The 24,564-nt window shown below is 46.6% G+C and overlaps 6 protein-coding genes across 9 annotated transcripts; 4 read left to right on the top strand and 2 right to left on the bottom strand.

The window, feature by feature from the left end:
- The first annotated feature begins 50 nt into the window (after positions 1 to 50).
- loxa (lysyl oxidase a) lies at positions 51 to 3,628 on the top strand. The gene is made up of 7 exons (XM_011604863.2): positions 51 to 951; positions 1,067 to 1,175; positions 1,547 to 1,684; positions 2,347 to 2,503; positions 2,783 to 2,878; positions 2,968 to 3,083; positions 3,171 to 3,628. The coding sequence occupies exons 1-7, from the start codon at positions 303 to 305 to the stop codon at positions 3,175 to 3,177; spliced, it is 1,272 nt and encodes a 423-aa protein (XP_011603165.2). The 5' UTR covers positions 51 to 302; the 3' UTR covers positions 3,178 to 3,628.
- A 186-nt stretch (positions 3,629 to 3,814) lies between these two features.
- On the top strand, positions 3,815 to 7,874 carry snx24 (sorting nexin 24). Its single transcript, XM_003965575.3, has 7 exons — positions 3,815 to 4,031; positions 5,143 to 5,226; positions 5,451 to 5,555; positions 6,060 to 6,154; positions 6,262 to 6,291; positions 6,445 to 6,509; positions 6,593 to 7,874. Exons 1-7 carry the CDS (start codon positions 3,963 to 3,965, stop codon positions 6,661 to 6,663), a joined length of 519 nt encoding a protein of 172 aa, XP_003965624.1. The 5' UTR covers positions 3,815 to 3,962; the 3' UTR covers positions 6,664 to 7,874.
- Positions 7,875 to 7,887: 13 nt separating this feature from the next.
- ggcx (gamma-glutamyl carboxylase) lies at positions 7,888 to 12,328 on the bottom strand. The gene is made up of 15 exons (XM_003965574.3): positions 12,304 to 12,328; positions 11,946 to 12,146; positions 11,721 to 11,879; positions 10,836 to 11,001; positions 10,693 to 10,771; positions 10,507 to 10,613; positions 10,268 to 10,431; positions 9,892 to 10,193; positions 9,669 to 9,800; positions 9,448 to 9,599; positions 9,200 to 9,369; positions 8,996 to 9,126; positions 8,746 to 8,893; positions 8,474 to 8,669; positions 7,888 to 8,386 (listed from the first exon to the last, which is right to left on the bottom strand). The coding sequence occupies exons 1-15, from the start codon at positions 12,326 to 12,328 to the stop codon at positions 8,227 to 8,229; spliced, it is 2,292 nt and encodes a 763-aa protein (XP_003965623.2). The 3' UTR covers positions 7,888 to 8,226.
- Positions 12,329 to 12,659: 331 nt separating this feature from the next.
- On the top strand, positions 12,660 to 17,497 carry gmcl1 (germ cell-less, spermatogenesis associated). Of its 3 annotated transcripts, none has more exons than XM_029837477.1 (15): positions 12,660 to 12,970; positions 13,715 to 13,897; positions 13,991 to 14,114; positions 14,214 to 14,310; positions 14,398 to 14,495; positions 14,577 to 14,689; positions 14,764 to 14,829; positions 14,926 to 15,010; positions 15,093 to 15,183; positions 15,257 to 15,397; positions 15,513 to 15,582; positions 15,669 to 15,744; positions 15,823 to 15,968; positions 16,086 to 16,173; positions 16,266 to 17,497. In XM_029837477.1, exons 2-15 carry the CDS (start codon positions 13,722 to 13,724, stop codon positions 16,401 to 16,403), a joined length of 1,509 nt encoding a protein of 502 aa, XP_029693337.1. In that variant the 5' UTR covers positions 12,660 to 12,970; positions 13,715 to 13,721; the 3' UTR covers positions 16,404 to 17,497. The 3 variants fall into 3 exon arrangements, with proteins under 3 accessions (XP_029693337.1, XP_029693336.1, XP_003965640.1); XM_029837476.1 differs by lacking the exon at positions 12,660 to 12,970 and adding an exon at positions 12,977 to 13,280; XM_003965591.3 differs by lacking the exon at positions 12,660 to 12,970 and adding an exon at positions 12,977 to 13,280 and having other exon boundaries at positions 13,720 to 13,897.
- A 46-nt stretch (positions 17,498 to 17,543) lies between these two features.
- fam136a (family with sequence similarity 136 member A) lies at positions 17,544 to 18,761 on the bottom strand. Its single transcript, XM_003965573.3, has 3 exons — positions 18,515 to 18,761; positions 18,282 to 18,422; positions 17,544 to 18,061 (listed from the first exon to the last, which is right to left on the bottom strand). Exons 1-3 carry the CDS (start codon positions 18,599 to 18,601, stop codon positions 17,873 to 17,875), a joined length of 417 nt encoding a protein of 138 aa, XP_003965622.1. The 5' UTR covers positions 18,602 to 18,761; the 3' UTR covers positions 17,544 to 17,872.
- A 538-nt stretch (positions 18,762 to 19,299) lies between these two features.
- Positions 19,300 to 23,323, top strand: pcyox1 (prenylcysteine oxidase 1). Of its 2 annotated transcripts, XM_029837473.1 has the most exons (8): positions 19,312 to 19,380; positions 19,485 to 19,571; positions 19,778 to 19,925; positions 20,068 to 20,274; positions 20,353 to 20,527; positions 20,624 to 20,835; positions 20,918 to 21,070; positions 21,153 to 21,823. In XM_029837473.1, exons 3-8 carry the CDS (start codon positions 19,805 to 19,807, stop codon positions 21,821 to 21,823), a joined length of 1,539 nt encoding a protein of 512 aa, XP_029693333.1. In that variant the 5' UTR covers positions 19,312 to 19,380; positions 19,485 to 19,571; positions 19,778 to 19,804. The 2 variants fall into 2 exon arrangements, with proteins under 2 accessions (XP_003965621.3, XP_029693333.1); XM_003965572.3 differs by having other exon boundaries at positions 19,300 to 19,571; positions 21,153 to 23,323.
- Positions 23,324 to 24,564: the final 1,241 nt, after the last annotated feature.

Here is a 24,564-nt window from a genome sequence, read left to right on the forward strand (position 1 = left end):
AGGCATCGAATCAGCAGCTATGTAACAGTCTCGGTTGGATCGCCAACACGTATCCATCCGGTGGTTATGTGAGCTGCAGCAGCCTGCTTGTGCAACAGATTCAGGAGCTCCAAGTGCTGAACTCCTCCTATTCCTCATCATCTCAGTGCGGATCTGCAGGCTGAGGGAGCAGAGCGATATGAGTTTACACGGATACATTCAAACTTAGCCTTTCTTTTCTGCACTTCCCTTCATGGGGGTGAGGGGTATTTAAGTTAAAGGATTGCGGGGAAGTTTCTCACTTTATCTTCTCGCAGTTCACAATGGGATTACGCATACGGAGCACGCCGCTTCACGCGTTTGCGTGCGTGTATTTCTTGGTTTTCATTGTGCAGGCTGCTCAGTCCCAGAGGAATGTGGGGACGCACCAGAGAGAGAGCCCGAGAGCGGCTCTGCGGCAGACGCTGCAGTGGTCTCACAATGGCAAGATCTTCAGCATTCTGAGCCAGGGCTCGGAGTACCAGCCGCCGAGGCGCAGGGGCGCACCGCAGGAACAAGTGCAGGCGCGACCCCTCACCATCATTAAGGACGCCTCGGACCCGCCGGCGGCCCCGCAGCAGCAGCAGCAGCAGGGCCAGCAGCCTCCTCGGCCCGCGTCTGGTCCGCGCAACGCAGCTGACCTGCCTCCTCCATCGCAGACGCTCGTCAGGGGACGCGAGCACCGCCAGCATCACCGTGACCGCCCCGCCGCGCGCCCGGCGGCGCACAGAGGCAGCACGGCCAACGAGACCCAGGAAAAGGTTACCGTGAGCCCTCCTCTGCCCAGGAGAGAAGACATGATGGTCGGCGACGATCCCTACGACCCTTACAAGTCCACCGATGGTGACAATCCATATTACAACTACTATGATGTTTACGAGAGACCGAGGCCGAGACAGAGACCCGGATATGGCACCAGGATCCATCAGTATGGTGAGAGAAAGGGACGATTACCCAGATCATGTAGTGCTTATTGTGCTTTGTGTGACTTTTTAGTTAAATCACCTGGTTTTCTTTTTTATATTCCTCCATTGTTTTGTGCTTTCAGGTCTGCCTGATCTTGTGCCTGACCCGTACTACATTCAAGCCTCTGCCTACGTCCAGAGTGTCCCCATGTACAACCTGAGATGTGCAGCTGAGGAAAACTGTCTGTCCAGGTAGACCAAACTTCCCGGCACAGTAGCAAAAAAGAATAGTTTATGTAGCCACATCTGGGTCATTCAGAGCTGTGGACCATGACCGCCACATAAAGAGCTCCTGGAGGGCTGCTTGCTGGAACCATGAGGTTAAAATTAACCAAAATTCTGCTCTCTTGGCAGCAGAGGGGTGGAGCAGCTTCTCTACTGTTTAATCATAGTCTGCCTGAGCAGAGAAAGCTGGAATGGTAAACACATTATCCAAAAGCCAACCCAGAGGAGCACAAACCTTCAAACTATTCCACCCACGAAGGATGCGGCAGGGAAAAAAACACGTCAGTGATGCTCACGTGCGCACGTGCAAACCTGTCTTCTTCTTCTTTTGCCCGCAGCACCGCTTATAGCTCCTCTGTCAGGGACTACGACACCCGTATGCTGCTGAGGTTCCCTCAGAGAGTCAGGAACCAGGGAACGGCCGACTTCCTTCCCAACAGGCCGCGTTACGCTTGGGAGTGGCACAGCTGTCACCAGTGAGTACCGGGTCACCCGAAAGTCTGGGTCACACTATCATATAGTGGAGATGGAACATTCTGTGTGATCTTGCTGTAATCAGTTGCAACTGTGTTTGGGTTTGGTGTCCAGTGTGTGTGTGTGTGTGTGTCAGGAATCTCCTGTGTGTTGTTGTGGTCTGGCACCCCCTGCTGAACACCAGCTCTGTTACCTCAGGCACGGGCTGTGATATCTGTGCGTTCCCTTGATCATAACGCCGTCCCAAAGAATGCGGTGCCCAGTTTCAGTTTTGGAAAGAGGGCTGAACCCCCTGTGACCTCCAAAGGAAGTCGCAACCCTGAATGATAAAATAAAGTCCAGCGAAACAGAGCGACGAGCCCAACGTGAAACCGGCTATTTTCGTACCTGCACTGAGCTGAGGGAAACTAGCCTGCTTGATTCTACAGAACGTGACCTCACTCCATAGCTATGCTCTGAAACAAGAGTCCACTGTGCACGTCCCCAATATGGAACACATTTGGCAGGGAAACACGAGACTCCGCGGACCCTGTAGACTGTATAGATGTTTCTTGCAGTGTTTGGAACGTCAGCCGATGTTGAATTCCAGACTGTTTTTGTCTGAGGAAACAGACTAAATGCCTGGATTCCCCATTCGACTGATGTCTGCTGCTCTGGTCCACAGACACTTCCACAGCATGGATGAGTTCAGCCACTACAACCTGCTGGATGCCAACACCTACCATATGGTGGCCGAGGGCCACAAGGCCAGCTTCTGTCTGGAGGACACTTCCTGTGACTACGGCTACTACAGGCGCTTCGCCTGTACCGCTCACACCCAGGTAGCAACATCAACCGCTAACTGCTTGTATATTGTTGTGTGTAGAGTGGATGTTGGGCAGATGTGGTGAATCTATATGACACATGTTCGAGCGCCCTGAACATCAGCTTTCACAACATGGGCCGAATTTGCATTCCAGTTGCATAGCAACAGCTCCAGACGCCTCACCTCCACTGACATTTCTAGTCATACTGTTTGTCTGCGGTTCAGGTTATGAGAGTTATTTTTAATATGTGCCACGAGTGAAATGATGATCTGCTGTGTGGCGTCCAACGTGCAGGGCCTGAGTCCAGGATGTTACGACACCTACAACGCTGAGATCGACTGTCAGTGGATCGATATCACAGATGTGAAACCTGGAAACTATATCCTGAAGGTTGGTTCAAAATACCGGATTTCTCTGGTGTGCTTGTGCTTTTTTCAAGACTGTTTTTTTCTGACGTTTCCACTTGTTTTTATCCACAGGTTAGTGTGAACCCGTACTACCAGGTCCCAGAAAGTGACTACAGCAACAACATTGTGCGTTGTGACGTTCAGTACACGGGCAACTACGCCTACGTGTCAGGCTGTCACCTGTCATCGTAAGTGTTGTGTTACCTAGTCTTATGCAACATGTATCGCAGGTTTCATAGCCTTATTTTTGTCTTCTGCTTCATTTTTGTTTTCAGATCCTAATAAAAACCCGTTAATCGCAGCTTCGGTGAAGGCAACTGCACGCGGATGCAAAACCAACACTGAGAAATGAGTTGTTAGTTATGTTTTATACATATTTTTCATCTTCTGATGTTGAAGTGCCAGTATATGCTGATGACTTCCTCGCTTGTGTCCTCTCTCTGTCTCTGTCTCCATCATGGAATATTTCTCACTTACCACTACTATTTTACTGTTAGCTTGTGTTGTCATACTGCTTGTAAAATTGTTAAAGAATAAAAAAAATACATCAAACAGAGATTTATAGAATTGCGAAATACATAGCATAAACAGATAGCCCTTAAGGCAGTATCAATTAAATTCTGGTTTTATATGATCATGTTAAATAGAATATGTTTTTGTGTATTTATAAGCAACTGAAGAAATCTAATTCTTCCGGTGAAACTTGATTAAATAAAACATGATATTTCACCAATCTTGTGAGCTCCAGCTGTATATTTATTTTCTGAGGCATCTCTTGAATTCCAACTCACCTCAATCGCCATATAATACATTGAACGCAAGATACTGATTATAAAACACGTATTATTTTTCTTACAACGTTTAAATGATTGGTATTTGGGTTTCACTTCATCCTGATTCTCATTTTCTAATAATTGTGCAGTAACCTGCAATATCCTCCGGTCCGCTAGGGGGAAGCAGTGAGACCGAGCCAATATTTGAACGCTGTGATTTTATCAGAACACAGTAACCCACCAGCGGTCGTAGGGTCGAATACCATTCAGCAAAGTGCTCGTTTCTAGGTAAAAATGCATCCAGTCAGCGTGTCGATCCCGTCGTTTCGGTCCGAAACCAACCCGATGGAGAAAGGATTCACGGTAAGCTGCCGACAACAGCCCCCGCTGCTGTCACCAGCTTTTCTCCATTCATTTCGCTCAGATGTGGCTTCTGTCAGCTGGTCCGATGGTCGCTGTCGCCCTCGAACCCTCGGTACCCAGGTGAAAAGACCGCGAGGAAGCCTTTAATGTCAACTATCGCTGTCCTCCGCGTCGCCGACAGTTGTCAAATTTGTTCCGATGGACGCGTTAAAGCGACCCTCCCCGCCGACCTCAGGGGCCCCCGCGGCTGTGATATAAAATAGCATCGTAAAATCTGCAAGTGTTGCTTGCCCAGCTTGGTCTTCATTCATAACGTTTAAAAAAAGAAAGTTAAACAATGCATCAGTCCACTATCAGTGTACTTTAGCCTATAAAAGAATGCTGATGTCTGCATCCGCAACACCACCACACGGTGAACTGAGACTCTGCTGTAATTTCCATCTGTTTTATCCATCTACTTATCTTCCCTCTCAGCTGGGTCCCCAAGAGCCTCCTGAAGTTAGAATTCCCTGCCTGCATCCCAGAAAAACAATATATTTGTGTTCCAAGATGGCTGCCTCATGCCTCCACAGTGGAACAAGCTAAAATTAAACTGTTTACGTGTTATTTAATCTTTGTTTCCTTCTGTTAATCATGGCGACAGTGTTGTGCAACCTTTACCTGTGGACACAATATGATGCACGTAGACTGTTGCAGGCCCTCGACGACCTCGTGGAGGAGTTTTCTGTTTCCAGCATGTTGTAACAGCAGATATTTCCCAGGCAGGGTTTATTTTAACCCAGCCCTCCTGTTTCTAGTTAGCTTTTTGTTTAGGTGGATTTAAAACCGCTTTTATGGTAAGAGTAGTGACGTTATCCCTTTCGACATAAAGCCAGCAGAAGTGCGTCAGGAAAGAGAGACCGGGAAGTTTATTTAGGGATGTCACATTTGACAGATGTCAGCTTTTGTCAGAAGTCACATGTTTCCTGTCAGGGTAGCTGATAAATGCTTCTTCGGATCTCCTAAAGTTGTAGGGAGGGGACACATGTGGCACCAGAGATAAATCACAATTCTGACAACGGCAGAGTTTACACATGTCCCAACGCTCGTGCTTAAACTTCCCTCTTTTCAGGTCTTCAGAATCGAAGTGCTGATGAACGGTCGACAGCACACTGTTGAGAAACGCTACAGTGAATTTCACACTTTGCATAAAATGGTAAGGACGTCAGCAGCTGTTCAGAAATAACAGATTTTACAGTGTCGGGAGCCTCGCTGGGTACTCGGTACAGAATATATACCGCTGGTGTTTAGAACTGGTCGTGACTAATTCACTTCTCCCACACTTGTGTTTAAAGCTACTCAGCAAAAATGCTTCAGTTTGTTCAGCAGTTTAGTGAATGCCCCTTTTTTTTTTTTAATGACACATTTGAATTTCTCCAGCTTAAGAAGAGCATAAAACCACCTGAGATGCCTTCAAAACATGTCAGAAACTGGGTTCCCAAAGTCCTGGAGCAGAGGAGGCATGGCCTGGAGCTCTACCTGCAGGTATTCCTACGCACATTTACCAATGTTTAAACCATGGATGCTCGAGTCCAGTCCAGGTTTTCCATCCTACCAGGCAGAAAACTCTTCCTCCAAAGAAAGTGGGATCCCGGGTAAAAGCCCTCGAGGACTGGATTTGGGCACCTCTGGTTTAAAACATTCATTCACTGTAAAGTTGAGCGAGCAGCACTTTTCTCCAGAAGCACCATGAGTTCAGAGGTGGGGGGAAATATCCAGGCTCGTTCTGAGCCGACAGGCTCACAGCTAAAGACCACAGAAGCTCGCATTAATGTTTCTGCAACAACATACTGCGCTGTCTCATACTGGGGGGATGTTTCTTGACCTCTGGATTTGATCCAGCATTGCCAAACTGGCCCCAGGGGAGACGGCATATAGGATATTGTGATATTCTGGGATGCCATATGAAGTCCAAAGGTTTTGTGCAGCCTCTTAATTTGCGTATGGTCGCTGGGGTGCACTCTGTGATTTGCTTTGTGTTTCTGACAGACTATAATTGCAGAGAACTTGGTCCTTCCAAAGATATTTCTGGATTTCCTGAACATCCGCCATTTTCCTTCAGTGCCAAAAACGGAAAGCTGCGGGTGAGTTGAGACTGCACATTTGCTATGGAATGAAACGGCCCTTCTTTTCTCCAAAAGGACACGTCGTGCCCGAGGCCCACGAGACTTAACTCTCCTTTCTCTCTCAGGTCATTTGACACAGAATCGGAAGGTTCCAGGTGAGTCAAACAACAGGCTTGATTATTTGTATTCTATTTGTACTTTAGTCTGTTTGCTGTGCACACCCACCATGACGGCGACCTCGCCTACATTTCTGGCTGGTTTGAACGCCTCGTGCACCCTCTGACCTCTCCTCTGTGGATACTTTTCAGTAAACTTTCACACCAGCCGGCTCTGCTGTTCCTGAGGGATCCATACCTGCTGCCGTCGGCACACGGTGCGTTTAGGGCCGTATCTCAAAGCGTCGCAGCTTCGTCCACCGCTGTTATTTCACCTGGAAACGTCTTTTCTTATTTGCAGACATGTTCTCAAATGTTGTGATCGAAGGTGTGGTGCACGGAGTTTTCTACCCAGACCTCCATCCGAGGTAGAGGCGCTGAGCCGACGCTCGTGTCTGCAGACGTCGGCTTTGCATTTTCACGCCATTCTCGGCGCGCGTGTCACGAACAGCGTCGCCCAACACGATGAGCTTTGTTCATGTTTTTAAGTCAAAAAACCTCAATCGCTGATTCACTAAACCTAATGAACATTTTAATCCATTTAATTTGACATCACTTAATCGAAATGCAGCAGATTAATTTTGTCATTTCTAAGTTTTTCTCTGAGAATTTACAGATTTTAACATGTAGTTTTCTAATTTCTAAAACAAACCTATTGAACTATGTGTGTAAGATCAAGTAGAAGGGGGAGATTAGGAAAATCGGGAGGTGCTGCTCCAATTGTTGTGGTTTTGAATCTGCTTTCAGACTCACCGGAGTGCGGTTTGTCTGCATTCTGCTGAGGTTTGGTGGCATGGAAGTGGTCCAAGTAGGCTGTGGTGGTGTGTGGAATTCCTTTGTGGTGTGTCAGGACTTTGGGGGGAGGGAGTGGAGCTGCTGGACAGGGACACAGAGTCCATTTCTGCATCTGTGCTGAGGCAAAATGTTAGGAAATGAGACAGCAGAGAGCAGAATTTAAGAGGGCTTAACCTTCTGAAAATATTTTGGGGGGAAAAAATGCAGCAGAAGTGGTCTTGGGCTTCAACTACATTACCCACAATGCACTGTGATGCCAGGTTCTGGCTCGGCTACCATTCATCCTCGCTGTCATTTTCATGTTGTAGTGCCTTTGGCAGTGAGTTTGTTGTGTTTTGCACATGGCTTTCAGACAGACATCCATCAGATGGTGCAGAATCAAGCTTCAAAAGGTCGAGAATGCGAACAAATGCATCATTTGTGTTTCTTCTAATGAAACGCTTCGTCAAAGGGAAAGAAATGTACGACAAGGCAGCACATAACACTACAACCAGTCACTTTGTTTAAAGTTGCATTAGAGGCCAGCGGTTTTTACTCGTGGTGGTTTGAAAAACTAGGGCATAAAAAGGGATTTGAACATTCTTTAAAATGAGATTACTTGTATAAAAAAATACTTGTGCAATATGAGATTTACACTCGAATTATGTCCTGAGAAGTGAACTAAACTGTTTTTGTGTGATCCTTGTTGATGAATTTGTATTTATATGGTGTAACTTTGTCACCTGATCATGTGGAAATTTTACCCCCAAAAAAATACTCACACCAATAAAATCCATTATTTCCACAGACTTCAGTCGTCAGTTTAAATATACAAGATTCTTTATTAGAAAAACATCTGCAAAAGTGTTGGCTGTCGAGCTACGACAGATTCCTCTCACATTATAGGGGCTGTGGAACGATTTGGGCCTGGAAAAAGTTCAGTAACAGTTTCTCATTGGGCAGATTTAACTGGTGTTCCAGGAGATCACGGACATCATCGATGGTTACAACAGGTTCAGAAGAAAAGGGCCTAATTTCATATTCTGGATTGAATCTAAAAAGGTCCAGAAATATTCCCCAAGATTAAAAAAAAAAAAAAAAAAATCCTTTGATTTCAGAAAGGTTCCAGTAAAAGCCCGGTAGAAAACACACGCACACGTTTCAAAGTTCTGTGTGACCGTCTTCGTCTTTCAGCCGCTCGTCCTGGCTGCCTTCTCCCAGAGGTCCTTTCATGGTGGCGAAGGCCACCTCCCTCGTCAGCTGCTCGACGGGCGGGAGCCCCACCGCCAGGTTCCTCAGAGCGATGGCTGTCATCAGGAACCTAAAGAGGAAGAGCCCGGAGGTCACCAGAGCCAGGACACCTTCAGGTTCTCCGGAGAATTCAGTAGTTTCAGTATCCCACGCTCACCCTCTCCGTATTGAGTAGTATTTTTTCACGGCAAAGCGCTCCAGCCGCTCCAGCACGCCGGCCTCCCGGCGCTTCTTCACCTCCTTCATGCGCCGCTGCCTCTTCAGGAACAGCTTCACGACGGGGTCGGTGGCGTCCACGTCTTCATCGTCCGCAGCGAGGAGCGGCTGCAGCTCTGGAGGAAGTGGCTCTGTTTCTGTGGGATGGCGTTGGAGACCTCTTTTTCATCTTTATTTATCATGTTTTCACCCTCTTTAGAATGATGATCCCACCTGTTCCGTTCCGAACGCGTTCCTGGAGCTCAAACAGTTTGGTGAAGTTCTCCTGCAGCGCCGCCTCAGTGGTGTTGACATAAACGTACATGTAGCATGATGGCTCCTCAGACACGGTGTAAACCCTATGGTAAGCCCCAGGTGGCACCTACAAACACACACGTTTGGTTCACCTGAAGTTATTATGCAAACCAACAGGCGGATGCATCGGAGCAGATCTAGAATCTGTTATGAATGAAGATGACCTTACCTGTATCTTGTCTCCTGGCTCCAGGGTGTGGTTCTTTTTCTCCTCCACAACCTCAACGTTCACTCTGCCCTGCAACACCTGGATGCTGGTGTTGCCCAAATCTTCGCTTACAAAGTTCTCCAAGTGAAGCCCTGAAACATAGAAGCCCGTTAGAACCGAGGCGGTGGAGGCAGCAGTGAATCAGAAGAGGAAGAGCCGGGCAACCTGGGAAATCAGCGATAAAGACGATCTCCGTCTGGTTGTCCAGGCTGCCCTCAATCTCCTGGAACTTTGTCCTCCATGGCGAGAGGTCCACCAGCAGAGGCATCAGCCACGGGTTGGGCCGAAAAGGTGACCAATCGGCTTTCACAATGTCCACGCGGGGGTCAAAGATCCTTAAAGGAAAGTCCAGATCAAGTTGTAAACACTAATCAGGTGGTCACGCATCCCAAACACCAAAAGGGCTCTTGCACCTTTGCTGGAAGCGCTCGTTGATGGACACCCAGATGTCAAAGTAGATTTCAGGCTGGGAGATGTTGTAGCTGGGCAGGAGCTGACTGAGGCACGTGGCGTACTGCTTCAGCATGTCTCCGTGGTCTTTCCACCGACGGCTGTGAGTGAACACCTTCGACAGGGACGAGAGTTATTGAAAATACGAGTAGATTCGCAACAAAGGTTGCAGAAGTTGACCCACCCCCGGGTTCAGATATCCAACGTCTCCAGTTTTTCCATCCTTGTAAGTGATTTTAACATGCTGGTGGGTGCGGGAGTGAACCATCATGTCCCAGGAGTACCCATACAATCCATTAGTCCAGTTATTGTAGCCCTGCAGAGAAGTGACTTTAGGAAAAGCTGTCCTAAAAAGGAAATCTAATTTCTGTAATTCAGTGTGTGGCATGAGAGGCAGCAGGATGTACCTGCGTGATGAAGTGGGAGTAAGGCATGAACAACTGCTCCAGGATGTACACGATTGCAAAAATGGCTCTCAGCTTGTGCTTGAGTCTCGGTTTGGAGTTTCTCACAGCAGGTGGGCTCTCCTGGCGTCCACTGCTGGTGCCGCTGACCTCGCTGTAGAGGCAGGAAGTGCTGGGCTGAGGGTCTGGTGAGGTGAGCGGCAGAACCGCCCCGAGGAATCCTGGGAAACGGGCGAAGAATCTCCGCGGCCAGTCGGGGTAGCAGAACAGAGGACTGGTGGACAGCATGGTGTAGGAGAACATTCCTGTGGAGCACCAATGTTCCCAGTTAGACGACAGTAAAACTGGCCCCAGAACTGAAACATCGCGACAGCCTCACCGATGCTGAAGAGCTGCGAGTTCATGCAGTGGAAGTAGGAGACAAAGAAAATTCCATACGGCCTTGTGACATCGAAGAAGAGCAGGTAGCCGGCGCTCAGGTCTAGAACCAGGCCGCCCCCGTGCACTACCAGCAGACTGACCAGCTCCACAGGGAGGATCATTCTGGAAAAGAATGTGGACCCTCACAAATGCTGGCAGGTGTAAAATAATCCACAAATCGAGCTGCTAAATACCCACTTGAAAGGATCAAACAGCCGATGATGCGCTAAGTAGGACATCGAGTATCCCTCCACCCAATCGGCATCCAGCTTTTTGACTCCGGCGATGAAATACACAATAAAAATCTTGGGGCAACATTGGAAAAGAGACATTTAAAACATTTGAACGTACCAATTGACATTTTAAATTAAATCACAAACCAACCTGCGTCCTCAACAGGGTGTAATTCCATAAAGGCACGTGAGCGTTTCTTATAGAAGGCCTCCGCAGTCCATCCATGGACCTACAGCAGACATACGCGTTATGGGTTTCCTGCTGACAACACACACACACACACACACACTCACCAGTATCTGTTGCCATCCATGAGGAAGAGCTGGAATCCAATGAGGCCGTAGAGGTAGGAGTGATTGTTCCAGGCCGTTTTATCCAGAAAGAAGATGTACCAATATGTGGAGACAAACATCAGGCAGGAGAGACGGTAGAAACAGCCCAGCATGATGCCCAGAGCCCCTAAAACCAGAAACACTCGCCGTCACCTTCAAAGCTCAATATTATAGTTGGATAATCCTAACATGGGTTGGACGGAACTCCACATTATTGTGTTTACCATAGTAACATCACACAGATTGATTGTGAATTCTCACTGTATTTTTGGCTGCTACTGATTCCTAAATCACAAGTTGTATAATAACTTTTGTGGAGCATGACAGACGTTTCTTTAACCTCGGGGCCGTTGGGGTTATCTCCAACAAATACGAGCAGTTTGGGGGAGGAACAAAACCAGTTATATAAAGTTCTATGTGTGTGTGTTAAGGATGAAATAAGATCAATCAGCTTGTTAGTGTTTTATCTTCAAGACTGAGTTTGTTATTTCCAGTCCAGCATGTAAATAGTTTTCAGACTTATTTTTTTCTGCCAATATTGATTTAGTTCTCGTCGCTATCTTCTCCTTGTTTGGTTTGTTTCTTGCACAAGCTACGGTTGACACTGCATCTTTGCATTAGTCATGTTTGAAGCCTTTGGACGAGGGCAAACCTCACACGCATTAGTTCACTTAAAAGAAACGTAAAAGTGGGAAATTGCGGGTGTGCTGCGTGTTTCTGCACAAAGAGCACACCCCGCCGTGTCAGGTTGTAATTAAACGGCTGCATCCGCTCTGAGGAGAAGGGGGAAGGGGCTTGAAACCTGTGGCCTTCTGGCAGAGAACTGTGAAAGAAAGCGCAACATACCGAGGAACATCACCACATACACCAGATACATCCAGTCCAGTGGCAGCGGCTGCAAGAAATTGAAGAGGGGAAATCGGCACACAGGGACTCCGTCCAGATACTTATAGTCCAGGTGGCTGAGGCCCCGCTCCTGTGTGATATCGATAGCCATCACCAAACCTGCAGAGAAATATATAAAGTCGTGGATCCTACAGAGGTGACATAACGCCGCTTGTGTGAACTCACCAAACAAGCAGCGGAAAATGCCCAGAGATGCCGGGTCAGTGGGCCGGTTCAGAAGCAGCACCAGGTTATGCCAGGAGGACAGGTCCTCCTTCTTGAAGCCAAAGAGCTGCTCCATCTTGGTTTTTGTAGATGGCTTATCCTTTTGGGGGGCTGCATCCTTCTTTCCACCTTGTTTCCCTCCATCAGTGCCCACCAGAGCAGCTGGACAAAACACACAATATAGTAGAATTTTAAAAAAATAAATAAAAAAACTATAGAAATGTAGCAATCTATTGTGATATTGATGTGTAAAAATCCTCACAGTTGCATTTCAGAAAAGTTCATTAACCGCAGGGACTGTCAACGCCAACAAGCTCACCTGCCGTCGCGTCTCTCGCCTCCATGGTGAAATTAAAGATAAGCGCCGGCGTTGGTTTGGGGACCCGGGCTCAGAGAACGTCTGTCTCCGCTGTCCTTCCCGACCCAGGTGGAGATATAAAGCCTGGTCACGTCAACGGTACGGACAGAGTTACGTGTCAGTGCCCAGGTCCAAGCACTGCAGTTCGGGCAGAGACGGGAGCGATGAGGAGGCGCTGTTCCGGGGACAGCGATGCTCGTCGCTTATTGGTTGATTCTACACAGGACAACCCCCATGGCTGACGTCATATCCTGTTTATAAAAGTGAGAGTATACATGTCGATATATCTACATTTATGTAAAGATTTCGAAGATTCAGGAAACAGGCAGCCACGAAAATCTTTCGGCAATGAGACAAGTTTTATTAATTATTTATTCATGCAGTTCCCCAGTGATCTTATGTTGAGCCGGACTGGGATCAGTTCTGTAGTATTCCCTGGAAAAGTGGTTACATACTTAATATCTAGTCTTTCAAAAGGAGCCGAGAAAACGCTCTATTTAGATTTTTTTTTTTTTTAATTAAAAAAAATGTTACAATAAGTCGGATTGAAGAGCGCTTTACATTCCTTTCCGAAAGGGGGCAGTAAGTCGCCCTGAAGCTGAATTTTAGCCGCCGTAGAGCAACAAAGGTAAAATAATAACAAAGATCAATTTCCAAGTCCCACTTAATCTCTTTTCTACTTATGGGGTTACAGATTCTTCGGAATAGGGAAAATGTGACTGACATTCCAGGTCTTTTTCCATTTTTCTGGTGGTTTGTTCGAACGCTGTTGATTCCAGGCTCCCATAGCCCGTGAATTCAGTGGCTAAGCTAGATTTGATGTTAACTCAATTAGCTCTTAGCCATTGACAGACTGTCTACACTGAGATTACCGGCCGGTGTTTACTGTGCAAACTAAACGACACTTTTTGCTCTTTACAACCAGCGGAAGGCGTCAGGTAAGTTGTCACGTTATTTTTCTGTACTGGACAGATATGCTGCAGCAGTTTGTCAGGTGTTGCTGTCGTCCAGTTTCTAATCCAAGCACAGATAAAAACGTGGTGTTTTCAGCCTTATATCTACGGGAGCTAATCTCCCATAATGGCACGAAATTGGTGATATCGTTGCCGTAATTATCTTGAAACTTTTTTTAGAATACACGTGGAGCTTCATTTCATCATCTCCAGATAAAACAAAGACTCAAGGATTTCTGTATGTTACCAAAAAAATAAGTTTTCAGCCACGAATCATTGTTTGATTTTTGAATCCCATGGCAATACTGAAAAAACAGCCTCAAACTGTCACATTTTATAATCCTAAAAATAAATCAATCCCTGCAGCTCTGCACAAACACACTCGTGACACAAGTTTGTGTGTTTTGTCTCTTGGAAAGGGAAGAAATGGGAATTCTGGGCAGCAAGTTTCAGTCCCCCTCTCAGGGACTAGAGGACATCGCTGAGGGGACGAGTACCAACCGTAAGCATGGATGCGAGTGTAAAAAGAGGAAACGAAATGTACCTTGTGACTGTGAAAGTGAGCAGGAAGAGGACGATGGTTTACTCGACACCCCTCGCAGGTGCGCTAACAGCCGCAATGGTGAACAGGCGGTTCCATTTATGATGTGTTGCATTGTCTTAACTGTACACCTCTGCCTGTTGTTTTCTTTCAGGAAGAAATTGAAAAGCACATCAAGATATATTTATCAGACCTTGTTCTTAAATGGGGAAAATAGTGACATTCGTATCTGTGCCCTGGGGCAGGAGTGGAACCTCCATAAAGTCTACTTGTGTCAGGTAGAGTGCAGATGTAAAGAATACCACAAAGACAGAGCTCCTGTGACAAATGCTACCATGACTATAACGGAATATTTATTTTTAATTATGTGTTTGTAGTCGGGATATTTCTCCAGCATGTTCAGTGGATCTTGGAAAGAGTCCAACATGATGGAGATCAACTTGGAGATCCCAGACCAGAACATCGACACTGAAGGTTGGAGGGCGACTGCCTCCGCTCCGTTTGATCTGTGGCCTTTCCCGCTCCTGTTGTTGACAAAGACTGCTTTCTTTGTGTGTGTAGCCCTCCAAGTGGTGTTTGGGTCCCTCTACCGTGATGATGTTTTGATCAAGCCCAGCAGGGTTGTCAGTATTCTCGCTGCTGCTTGTATGCTCCAGCTGGTCAGTATGATGGAAAAACCATCCCAGTCTGTAAACGCTGTGCTGCTTGGCATCAGTCTCACGGTGGGGTCCTATCTACAGGATGGATTGATCCAGCAGTGCGGAGAGACGATGAAGGAAAACATCAGTACGAAGACCGCGTGCGGCTACTATGCCTGTGCCAGCATCTATGGGCTGGACTCAGTCATGAAAAAGTGCGACTGAAATCACAGTAATAACCATTAAATCCATTTTAAAGCTGTTTCCTTACCTGTTTCTGTGACTTTAGGTGTCTTGAGTGGCTTCTGAACAACCTGATGACCCACCAAAATGTGGAGTTGATGAAGGAACTGAGGTATGTTTGTAAGATTTACGGCCTCTGCCGATGAGACATGAGACATATCCTGTATTTGGCTCATGCGATTGTAAATATTGATGTTTATCATTACAGCGCAGAGGTGATGGAGCTTCTCATCCAGTCATCTGACCTGTTTGTCATGCAGGTGGAAATGGATGTGTACACAGCTCTGAAAAAGGTGCCCAAATGTAATTCCCAGAAGGCCTTGCTGCGCCGTCCTGTTTCCACAACCTCCTTTTTCTATGTTTCCGCCCCTGCAGTGGATGTTTCTCCAGCTCAACACTTTGTGGGACGGCCCGATCAAGCAGCTCCTTGCTGATGCCGACGCTTGGCTGTGCAAACGCAGAACAGGTCCAACTGGGCTACGTCTTGTTTCTCCTCGTGGTCTTTGTGTTTGCTCTGCTGAAACGGCTTTGTCCCACAGACCTGTGTGAGAAAGAGCCCTTCTTGGACACAGAGGATGGTTTACCCTTTCGCTCGGTGTTCAAACACGTCCGCCTCCAGTATATCATCAACGACTTGGCGTCTGCCCGCATCCTGGAGAGGGACAACATTTTGCCTCCCGGTAAGAATGAAAATGATCAAACATCAGTTTGCTGCTGTTTCTGGGAGAAGTGGTAGTTATGCTACACCTGCTGATTGTGTTTGTTTGCATTGTCATATTTGTTGTTCTATTCCAGATTGGCTGACTTCAGTGTACAAAAGTCAGTGGTTCGCTATGCTCCGGACAGAGTTTGACAATGACAATGGGTGAGAACAATGGCTGGAATGTCTGAGGTAAGCACTGCGACCTTATGAATAGATTTCAATTTTGGGGCCTTTTTGTCTCTCTTTAGTCCCCACGAGGCAAACAAAGATGAGTTTGAGCGGAGCAGCATGAGATGTGGCAGGAAACTGACCAAAGATGGAGATGTGAGCGTGACAGTTTCAGTTCGACAGCAGCCTTTGTACAGCTTGGTGTTTATTTATTTAAAAAGTCTGTCTTCCCAGTACTGCTGGAGGTGGACAGGCTTTAACTTTGGGTTTGATCTGCTGGTCACCTACACCAACCGTTTTATCGTCTTCAAAAGAAATACCCTGAGTCAGCCATGTGGGGGCGCTGTGAGTCTGCAGCCTCGGAGGCACCTTGCATACAGGTCTGTGTTGCAGTCCTCTCCATATTAATGGAAAACCTGTTTGTACCATTGCAGAAAGAACGCTGATGAAATTCCAAACAAAGGGCGAGATGTTGAAAGTAAATGTTCATTTTTCAGGTTACGTCTGGCCTCCTTCGATAGTCGTGGAAAACTGGTCTGCAGTCGCTCTACCGGCTACCAGCTGCTCACCCTCGAGAAAGATCAGGTCAGTGAGCGTTCATTCCCGGCAACAGTTGCTGACGAATCTGTCCGATCGACCTTATCTTGACTACTTTACTCCTCCATTCATTGACTCAGGAATATGTGGTCATGAACCTGGACAGCCGCCTGCTATCATTCCCACTCTACGTCTGCTGTAACTTCCTGTATACGTCCCCCCACTCGGACCAACGCCCAGATTCCTCAGAACAGGAAAGCGCAGCTCTGGTGTCCTGATGCCCCCTCCGCATCCGTCTGAACTGTCCTTTCACATGACTTCAACCTGGGACATGTCCAACAATGTCCACCATCGGGTCAACGTGACACATACCCGACAGAAGACAGGGCAGCTTTAAATGTCAGGAACATGTCTGGAGGTTGGAGTATTTGTGAAACTGGAGAACCTTTAAGTTCTGCTTATTTATATTATCATCGCTCTGACGACGGGAACACACCAAAGGACACAAACAGCTGGACGTTCAAACAAACGGCAGAATGTCACGTGAGCAAAGATCTCCTCTCCACTGCTGAGAGTAAAATAGTGCAGCTTTTTTTTCACACCGTTAAGTGACGTTTCCTCCGGATGAAGCGACATCCCGACCTGTGTTGAGCTTTTTTGTGCTATTTGATCACTGTTGAGAAATCTTGAAACGCTGTTACCTCACGCTGCTGAGAACCACCAGATGTGGCGACATTTCTAACCCGTGCGGCACGACTCGCGCCCGTAGGTTCAAAGTTGAAGGTAATTATTTTGTTTGCCATTTATTTATTCCCAATATTCCTTTTGTATTTGATGGATTTCTTTTTTGTAAAAGCCAGATATCGTGTACAGAATTCGTGAACTCTCTGGCCTCAGCGGTGGGCTGTGGTGCTATCACATCACATCTGGCAGGACTGCTTTCAATAAGTGCTGCGTAATAAGGTTCTTGTTCTTTATGCTGCTTATTATTCCATATTCTCTAGGATCTGACTGAATTCATCCTGTTATCTGGTGCCTGTACTTTACCAGCTGTTGTGTAAAATAGATCTGGACCAAAAATCCCAACCAGAAGCATGTTTGAGAGCATCTTTGTTCTCAGAATTCTGACTGGCAGCATCGTGGACGTGTCCTCAATTTCTGCGGTTTGACTTTGGACATAGAAAAAAAAAAATGTCTGGTCTGTTTTAGAGGTCTTCGCACTGGTATGTTATGGATGTTGAGTCACGTGATGGACCTTCATATTCAAGTTCCCGTCAGGTAACTTGCACTGCAGCATGACGGTGTTGCCTTTCTTGTATCATTACTTGGCAATGGGAAACACTCGCATTAAAATGTTATCAAACCTTCACAACTGTCTGCTACACGTCTATCAATCCAATAATTGAGGGACAAGAAGGTTTACACTGGAGGAAGTTTATGAATGAAGAGGTTGCATCAGCCAAATGCTAAGCTAGTTTAGTTGCAATCCACTAAAAATGTACATTTAACAAAGAAATCATTCAAGTTGCAGCTCCTGATTTTTGATTTCACAGATAAATCAGGATGTGCAGTCACAATCCGGTCCAGTTTGCAACCACACATGCCACATCGAACATCCCAGAATTTCCGTGGATCACAACTTCAGACATTTTTAAGACTACTCGTCACCACCCTCAATTCTTCAGCCATGACTGGTCAAACTGGCACAATGGGCTTCCAGGACGCAGTGTAGACCCAGTCCCACTCCTCACTGCTGTATAGAGTTCAGACTGTCTTTGAGCCTACGGGTCATGCTGGGGATCAGGTTAATGTGGTCGTCCACACAGCTGCCCACACAGCGGTCCATCAGCGCACGGACAGCTGGCTCCTTGGCGCCAGAGTCAAATAGATCCTTTGCTTTGTCGTTGCAGTGCATCGTACACCTGGTGAGGCGGTCCTGCGAGGGCAGAGAAACCATTAAATGTGCTATTAACACAAGTATTAAAAACTCCAACTGGGACATTTACACCACCGGGACACTACTGAACAGTACAGAAATAGAGGTCTTCAAACAAGTGTTACATCTCTTAGATACGAGCTTTTTTCTGGTGATGAAATTGAGCAAATCCGGACCGGAAGGCAGCGTTTACGCAGGTGTAAAAATGAACTGCCCTCACCTGAAACTTTTCCAGTTCTGAGGTGACCAGTCCCTGAGCTTGAGCCAGAGGAGTGTGACACCGTTCTATGCACTGATGAACCTGAGACATGGAGTCTGAGGAGCGGCTACAACAGTCGGCGCTGCAGCTGAACATACGACCCTGCAGGAAAGTCGAAAAACGCACAATGGACTGGGCTGCTGCTGAAAATGGCACTAACACATGTAATATCCGAACAATTCATAAAAACCCACCTGCATTTTACGGATGTGGTCCCTCTCCAGGCTTTGAACCATTTCTTCCACCACATTCTGCATGCGCGCCTGATGTGCCTCTGCCATTTTCTAACGCTGCTCACTTAGCAAAATCTTCACTAATGTTAAAATGAGCGACTAAGTTATTTCTGTAAAAAGCACAGCTACTGCTAAGTTACTTTACTTAATAAAAGCTAAGGTCACCTCCATTCAAGCATGGTCCTACGAGTGACGATGTACCTACTTCCGGTTTAGTTCCGTAATTCGTGTTTAATCTTTGTCAATTGTATAAAAATGTATACTGTATATCAAAAATAGTGACTTTACAATATAATTTATATTGACGCTAAATGTTTTGATTATGTTAATTTCAAACATTGTGGTTGAAACTACAATGACAGCTGATGATTTAATGACGGATAATGACAACTTCCTAAGTTTCAAAATAAATTAAAAGGATAAAAGATACTAACTAACCTGCTGCGTATCAGCGATATTCTGTATTTTTTTAAAAAGCACAAAAAACTATTCTTTACAGATACGTAGCAACGGCATCAAAAACGGTGTAATTTCACACCTTGTGGACATTTTCTTTTTGCTCAGAGCCCGTATAGCTGTGCGAAGTTTCATATAAAATTTCAATTTAATATTAAGAAAAATCTATTACAATATAAAACATTGTTGTTGACCATTGTTTTGGTCAAATACCACTATATATAATTATTACTAAATGTTCGCCGAAAATGCTTGCACATGTCTGCAACTTTTATTCTGAAACCCAGAACTCAGACTTCCCGGAAGTGTGTCTTCATATTATGGACATTCAGTTTCCAGACGCGTTTCTCTAGGTTATCGAGTTGAAGTTGGTAATGATTTCGTCTAATGTCACTTTAACGTTCGTTAAAAGTTTAATTTGAGTCATAGTTATTTAAAAAAAAACTATTTTACCAGTATTTATATTTATTTATAGTTATGTTGCCGTACTAACCGGAAAATTGAATCTGAGAAGTCGACTTCTGGAAGCGCAGCAGTACAGTCACGAAATAGAGTTACACCGGTCAGTGATAATTATATTTTCATTATTTACGTTGTCTAAAATTATATATTAATGAAGCTGTGGTATCGTCTGTCAAGTAATTTTGCTTTTCTATGTGTGTTGCTGGACCTTCAGTGCAACCTTTGACCAGGAGTGTCTGAGACCTTTGATTCGAAGTTATTAGCGGGCGGAACCGATCATTGGTCATGTTTGTTTCTCCCCCACAGATGCCCCATATTGGTTCCGATTGCTGAATGCCCACAATGAATGTACACAGCCTGTCTCTGAGAACTCTCCTTTTCCTGGGGCTGTGGCACTCGGGAAGGAGAAGTCTAGCTTCAGCTCCAGAGCTGCAGAATCAGCCCAAAAAGATAGGTAAGCCTCCCTTTGGATCTCTTCCTCTTTCATCTGCTGTGATGCAGGTCCATTTTAGTGGAAGAATGATCAAATGCAAATTTTGCTTTATCCAACAAGGAAGCTTTTATGTATTTATTGTGTTGCTGTTGCTCTTTTAAAGCTGTGGTTGGTGGAGGCATCGGTGGCACCGCTGCAGCATATTACCTGAGGCAGGAGTTTGGAACCGGGGTCACGATTGATGTGTTTGAACCTGGTACTGTTGGTGGTCGACTGGCCACAGTGAAGATCGGTGATCAGGAGTATGAGACGGGAGGCTCAGTCATCCATCCGCTGAACCTACACATGAAACACTTTATTGAAAAAATAGGTAAAAGCATCAGTTTTCTATATCCATCCTATCTGACAGTGGCTGTGATTGAAACTACTGGATGAATCTTCATCTAAGGTATTCATCAGCGCAAGGACGTCCCTTCTAAAATGGCCATCTTTGACGGGAAGGAGCTTACGTTCGAACAGAGTGACTGGTTCATCATCAACTTCTTTCGCATGCTTTGGAGATACGGACTCAGCTTCCTTCGGATGCAGATGTGGGTGGAAAGCGTTTTGGACAAGTTTATGAGGTTAGAAGTGACAAAAAAACACATGTTTTCTTAATCAAATTCATTAACATGAGGTATCGGTGCCCTGGAATGACACCGGAATGCTGTTATTGACAGGATCTACCAGTACCAGCAGTACGGTTACTCCTTCTCCACTGTGGAGAGGCTGTTGCACGCCATGGGCGGTGACGGCTTTCTCCACCTGATGAATCAGACCCTGGAGGAAACCATGCTGGGGGAGGGATTCTCGCAGATCTTCCTCAACGATATCGTTGCTCCCATCACTCGTGTCAACTATGGCCAAAGCGTCCGCCTCAATGCCTTCGTGGGTGAGTGCCTGGAACCACTTAGAGGGTTTTCTTGAAATTAAGTTGTAACATTGTGCTGATTCTTGTATCTGTGGTGGTGCAGGGGCTGTTTCATTAGCTGGTGCTGATCCGGGCCTGTGGGCAGTGGATGGAGGCAATAAGAGAGTTTGCTCAGGACTGTTGTACCACAGCAAGAGTGACCTCATCTCTGCCAGGGTCACGTCCATTTCGGTCAAACTTCGACCATCCAAGACAGGTAGCCGCCTCCTCCCTTTGCTTTGGTGATTTTATGCGTCAAGATTTCAGACGATTCATTTGAACTTTCTCTTTCAATTTAGGCCCGACGACCACTTTCTACGAGGTGAATTATATCGAAGAATCCGGCGCATCGCACGCGCTGTACGACGTGGTGGTGATAGCGACGCCGCTCCACCAGGGAAAGTCCGACATCGCGTTCCCTGGCTTTACCCCTCCGATCCCTTCCCATTTCCCGGGCCGTTACCACCAGACCGTCTCCACCCTGATCCACGGCAAGGTGAACATGTCCTACCTGGGGAGCGCGGAGCCAGCCTCCAAATTCACCGTTTCGGACATCCTGACCACGGACTCAAAGGGCTGCGCGATCAACAGCCTGAGCTCCGTGGATCCCGTGCACATCCCTCAGGGTTATAAACGACCACCTGCCAGCGAGGACAAAGTCTGGAAGGTGTTTTCCCCACAACCTCTTTCCCAGGAGCAGCTACGGGACATCTTCATCTCGTGGGATTCCGTGTCGGAGACTCGGTGGTTGGCGTACCCCTCCTACCGCTCGCTGCACCGCAAGGCCCCGCCTTTCATACTGCACGACCGAATGTACTACCTCAACGCGGTGGAGTGGGCGGCCAGCGCCATGGAGATGAGCGCCATTGCTGCGAGGAATGTGGCCCTGCTGGCCCACCATCGCTGGCACCAGGAGGCCGGCAAGATCGACCAGGAGGACCTGCACGCCAGGCTGAGAGGGGAGCTGTGACGGCGGTGCGGGGTGGATCCACACGTGTCCCAGGATATCAGCCACGCCACATTTGTATGGTTAATACCCATCTGCAACTCCCTCAGCTAGAAACTGAAGCTGAACTGCACCAAAGTTCCTACCAGGTGTAGTTCCTCTTTGGGAATTTAGAGGCGGAGCTGCAGGAACAACTCAACAGGTAGCCCCTCCCCAAGTGGGTGTATTTGCACCAAATAACTAATTATATGAGATACAGTGTTTGGAAAAACACACATAAAGAAGCCCTACGGTTGTTGGTTTATGCAGAGTGTGCGTTTGTGATCTCTCTTGAACCATGGAACCATTACTGCCCTGGAACCTGCCACCAGGGGGCGATCAGGTTGTTTTGCCTTCTCTTTCAGGGAGCCCCCAGGTCTTCCATCGTCTTTAAAGCCTGTTGGGTAAATACCAACTCTCTCTGGTACCACAGCCCAGATCCTTTTAACTTTAAAGAGCCATTCTGTGTTTTATTGGTGTGTCTTTCCCGGCACATCTGCCCCTTTCTTAGGTGACGTACTACTGATGTCTGGGAGCGCGGTAATGCCACTTTAGCTTCATCTGTCAGGGTTTATTGGCTGGTAAATCAGGGTAGGGGTGTCGTTTTTCTCTGAGACCCATAACACACGCGTGTCCTCATTCCCTCCCCAAGTTTGACGGGGAAAAAACCAGATATTTGTCACTTTGGGCTGCTTTTTCTTCTTCCAGTTGTGGGTCTGACCTGGAGGGTGCATCACCTTTAGCCAGGACCCGTCACCAGCAGCGTCACTCACACCATCAACCTCGCACTGTGCTCCACCACTGTGAAACACGCTGCACTGCGGGTGCAGGTAGAGCCTTGCAGCCTGGGATGGGTCTTTTCAGGTTCCCTCCTGCTGTTTTGTACTGGTACCGTTAACTCGGGGAGTTTGAGGTTGCATAAAGCAGCCGGTAAAGGAAGGTTTTTCTGATTTAATGTCCAATGGCTCCTCTCCTGATGATTGCTCATTATCTTTGTACTGTTTTTGTTGCTAGACAGTCGGCAAAATTATTTCTAACAGCATTAATCCTACTGATTATATTAATGACATCATTGGACAATCTTATTTTTTTTAAACTGTGCCTTAAAGTTGTGTAGCTTAGATGCCAAACCTCTAATTTTGAGAATCACTTGTCCTTCGGGTCGTCTATTTTGTGAGAGAAGATTCCACCAGCAACCTTCTGAAAAGGGGAATTTTGATGTCTGACAACTTTAGAAGAATCCCTTTGATCATATTCTTTGATATCCTGTAGTGATCAGATGTATTTTTCCGGTTCCCTTAAATGTGTTTTCTAGTTTACCTTTGCACTTCAGGACCGTCGTCTTGTTGAAACTGGATTCCTCCGCACAAACAAGATGAGCATTTTCAGTCCGAGTGTAAAGACGAGAGGTGTCGTTTGTCCATCAGAACCGCTGTAACCTTTGAAATCAAGTGTTGCGCAATTGCAATAAATTTGTAACTTTGACTGCTTTTGTCCCTTTTTTTTCCCATCCTGAGTTGGACCGGGAGATTCTGACCGCTGATTTTTAAGGAATTTTAAGGTTTTAACTTGTTTAGTTCAAACAAAATAAGTTTAGCAGAAAAAAATGTTTCCAGTCTTTAAAGGAAGTGTGTATGTGTGTGTGTGTGTGTGTGTGTGGGGGGGGGGGGGGGTCCAGATGACAGCAACAGCCAGTGTGACAGGAGACAATGAGACGCTTTGACAGGCTGAATAAGGACCCGTCTGTGTGTCTCAGGTACGGCGGGACAATGGTACCAGAACCGCCGGTCCAAAGCATGTGATGAGACTGTTGCTATAAGAGGGAGGAACCAGAAAACAATGACAAACCCGCTTTAGAGGGACCTTCAGAACCGCAAGATGAAACTTCCAGCGCTGCTGTTTGTGTCTCTCTCTGTTGCAGCGTTTCCATCAGGTGAGCAGAACAAACCTTTGAGTTCTGAAGAGATGAAGTGGAATTTGACTGATCCGCTCCGTCTTCCAGCTCTCTCTGCGTCCCTGAACTCTGCAGAGGAAGATGGGGTAGCAGCTCAGCACGGTGAGGAAGCATTTTAAAGTACCGGTACTGTAAATGAGGCGTTACTCCGGGGTTCCAATGCAGATGTCCCGTTTGTGCCTGCAGATGGCCTGACCGAGCTCCAGAAGATAGGTATTACTCGGCTATAACCGCGATTCCCCGAGGGATCCATTGTTTTTGGTGAGATCTTCACGGTTGTCTCCTCAGATCAGATGGAGTTCGAGGCCGCTCAAAGGAACGAAGCCGCCCACAAGAACGGTGAGTGGGGCGTAATCAGGCATCCCGTCGCCCGCTGCCTCTGGTTTTAAAACCTGTTTTTTGATTTTTACTGTAAAGTCACAGAGGAACAGAAAGACGACAGCGGCCATCATCACGGTGAGGGTGAGAAGAACTGCTGTGTTTTAGAAATGACTGATCAGGGAGGTGATTTATCTGGTTTTTAGAGGGAAAAATCCCGTGATTAAAGTGATTCAGTCTGGAAACTCTGAAGATCCTCCCAGGAAAACAAAAGCGGTTTGAACTGATGTCGACGTTTTAATTTAATTATTTGGTGCATTTCAGTGCGTTGCGTTCAATGTGTCAGTGAAGCCCTCCAAACTTTATTTAATAACTTAAGCGATGGGTTACTTTTCAAATTATGATGTGTGATTTCTCAGTTTTAAGAAGAATCACATAAATGTTCTTTGTGATA

This window comes from Takifugu rubripes, chromosome 6, assembly GCF_901000725.2.
Source record: "Takifugu rubripes chromosome 6, fTakRub1.2, whole genome shotgun sequence".
Taxonomy (NCBI): domain Eukaryota; kingdom Metazoa; phylum Chordata; class Actinopteri; order Tetraodontiformes; family Tetraodontidae; genus Takifugu; species Takifugu rubripes.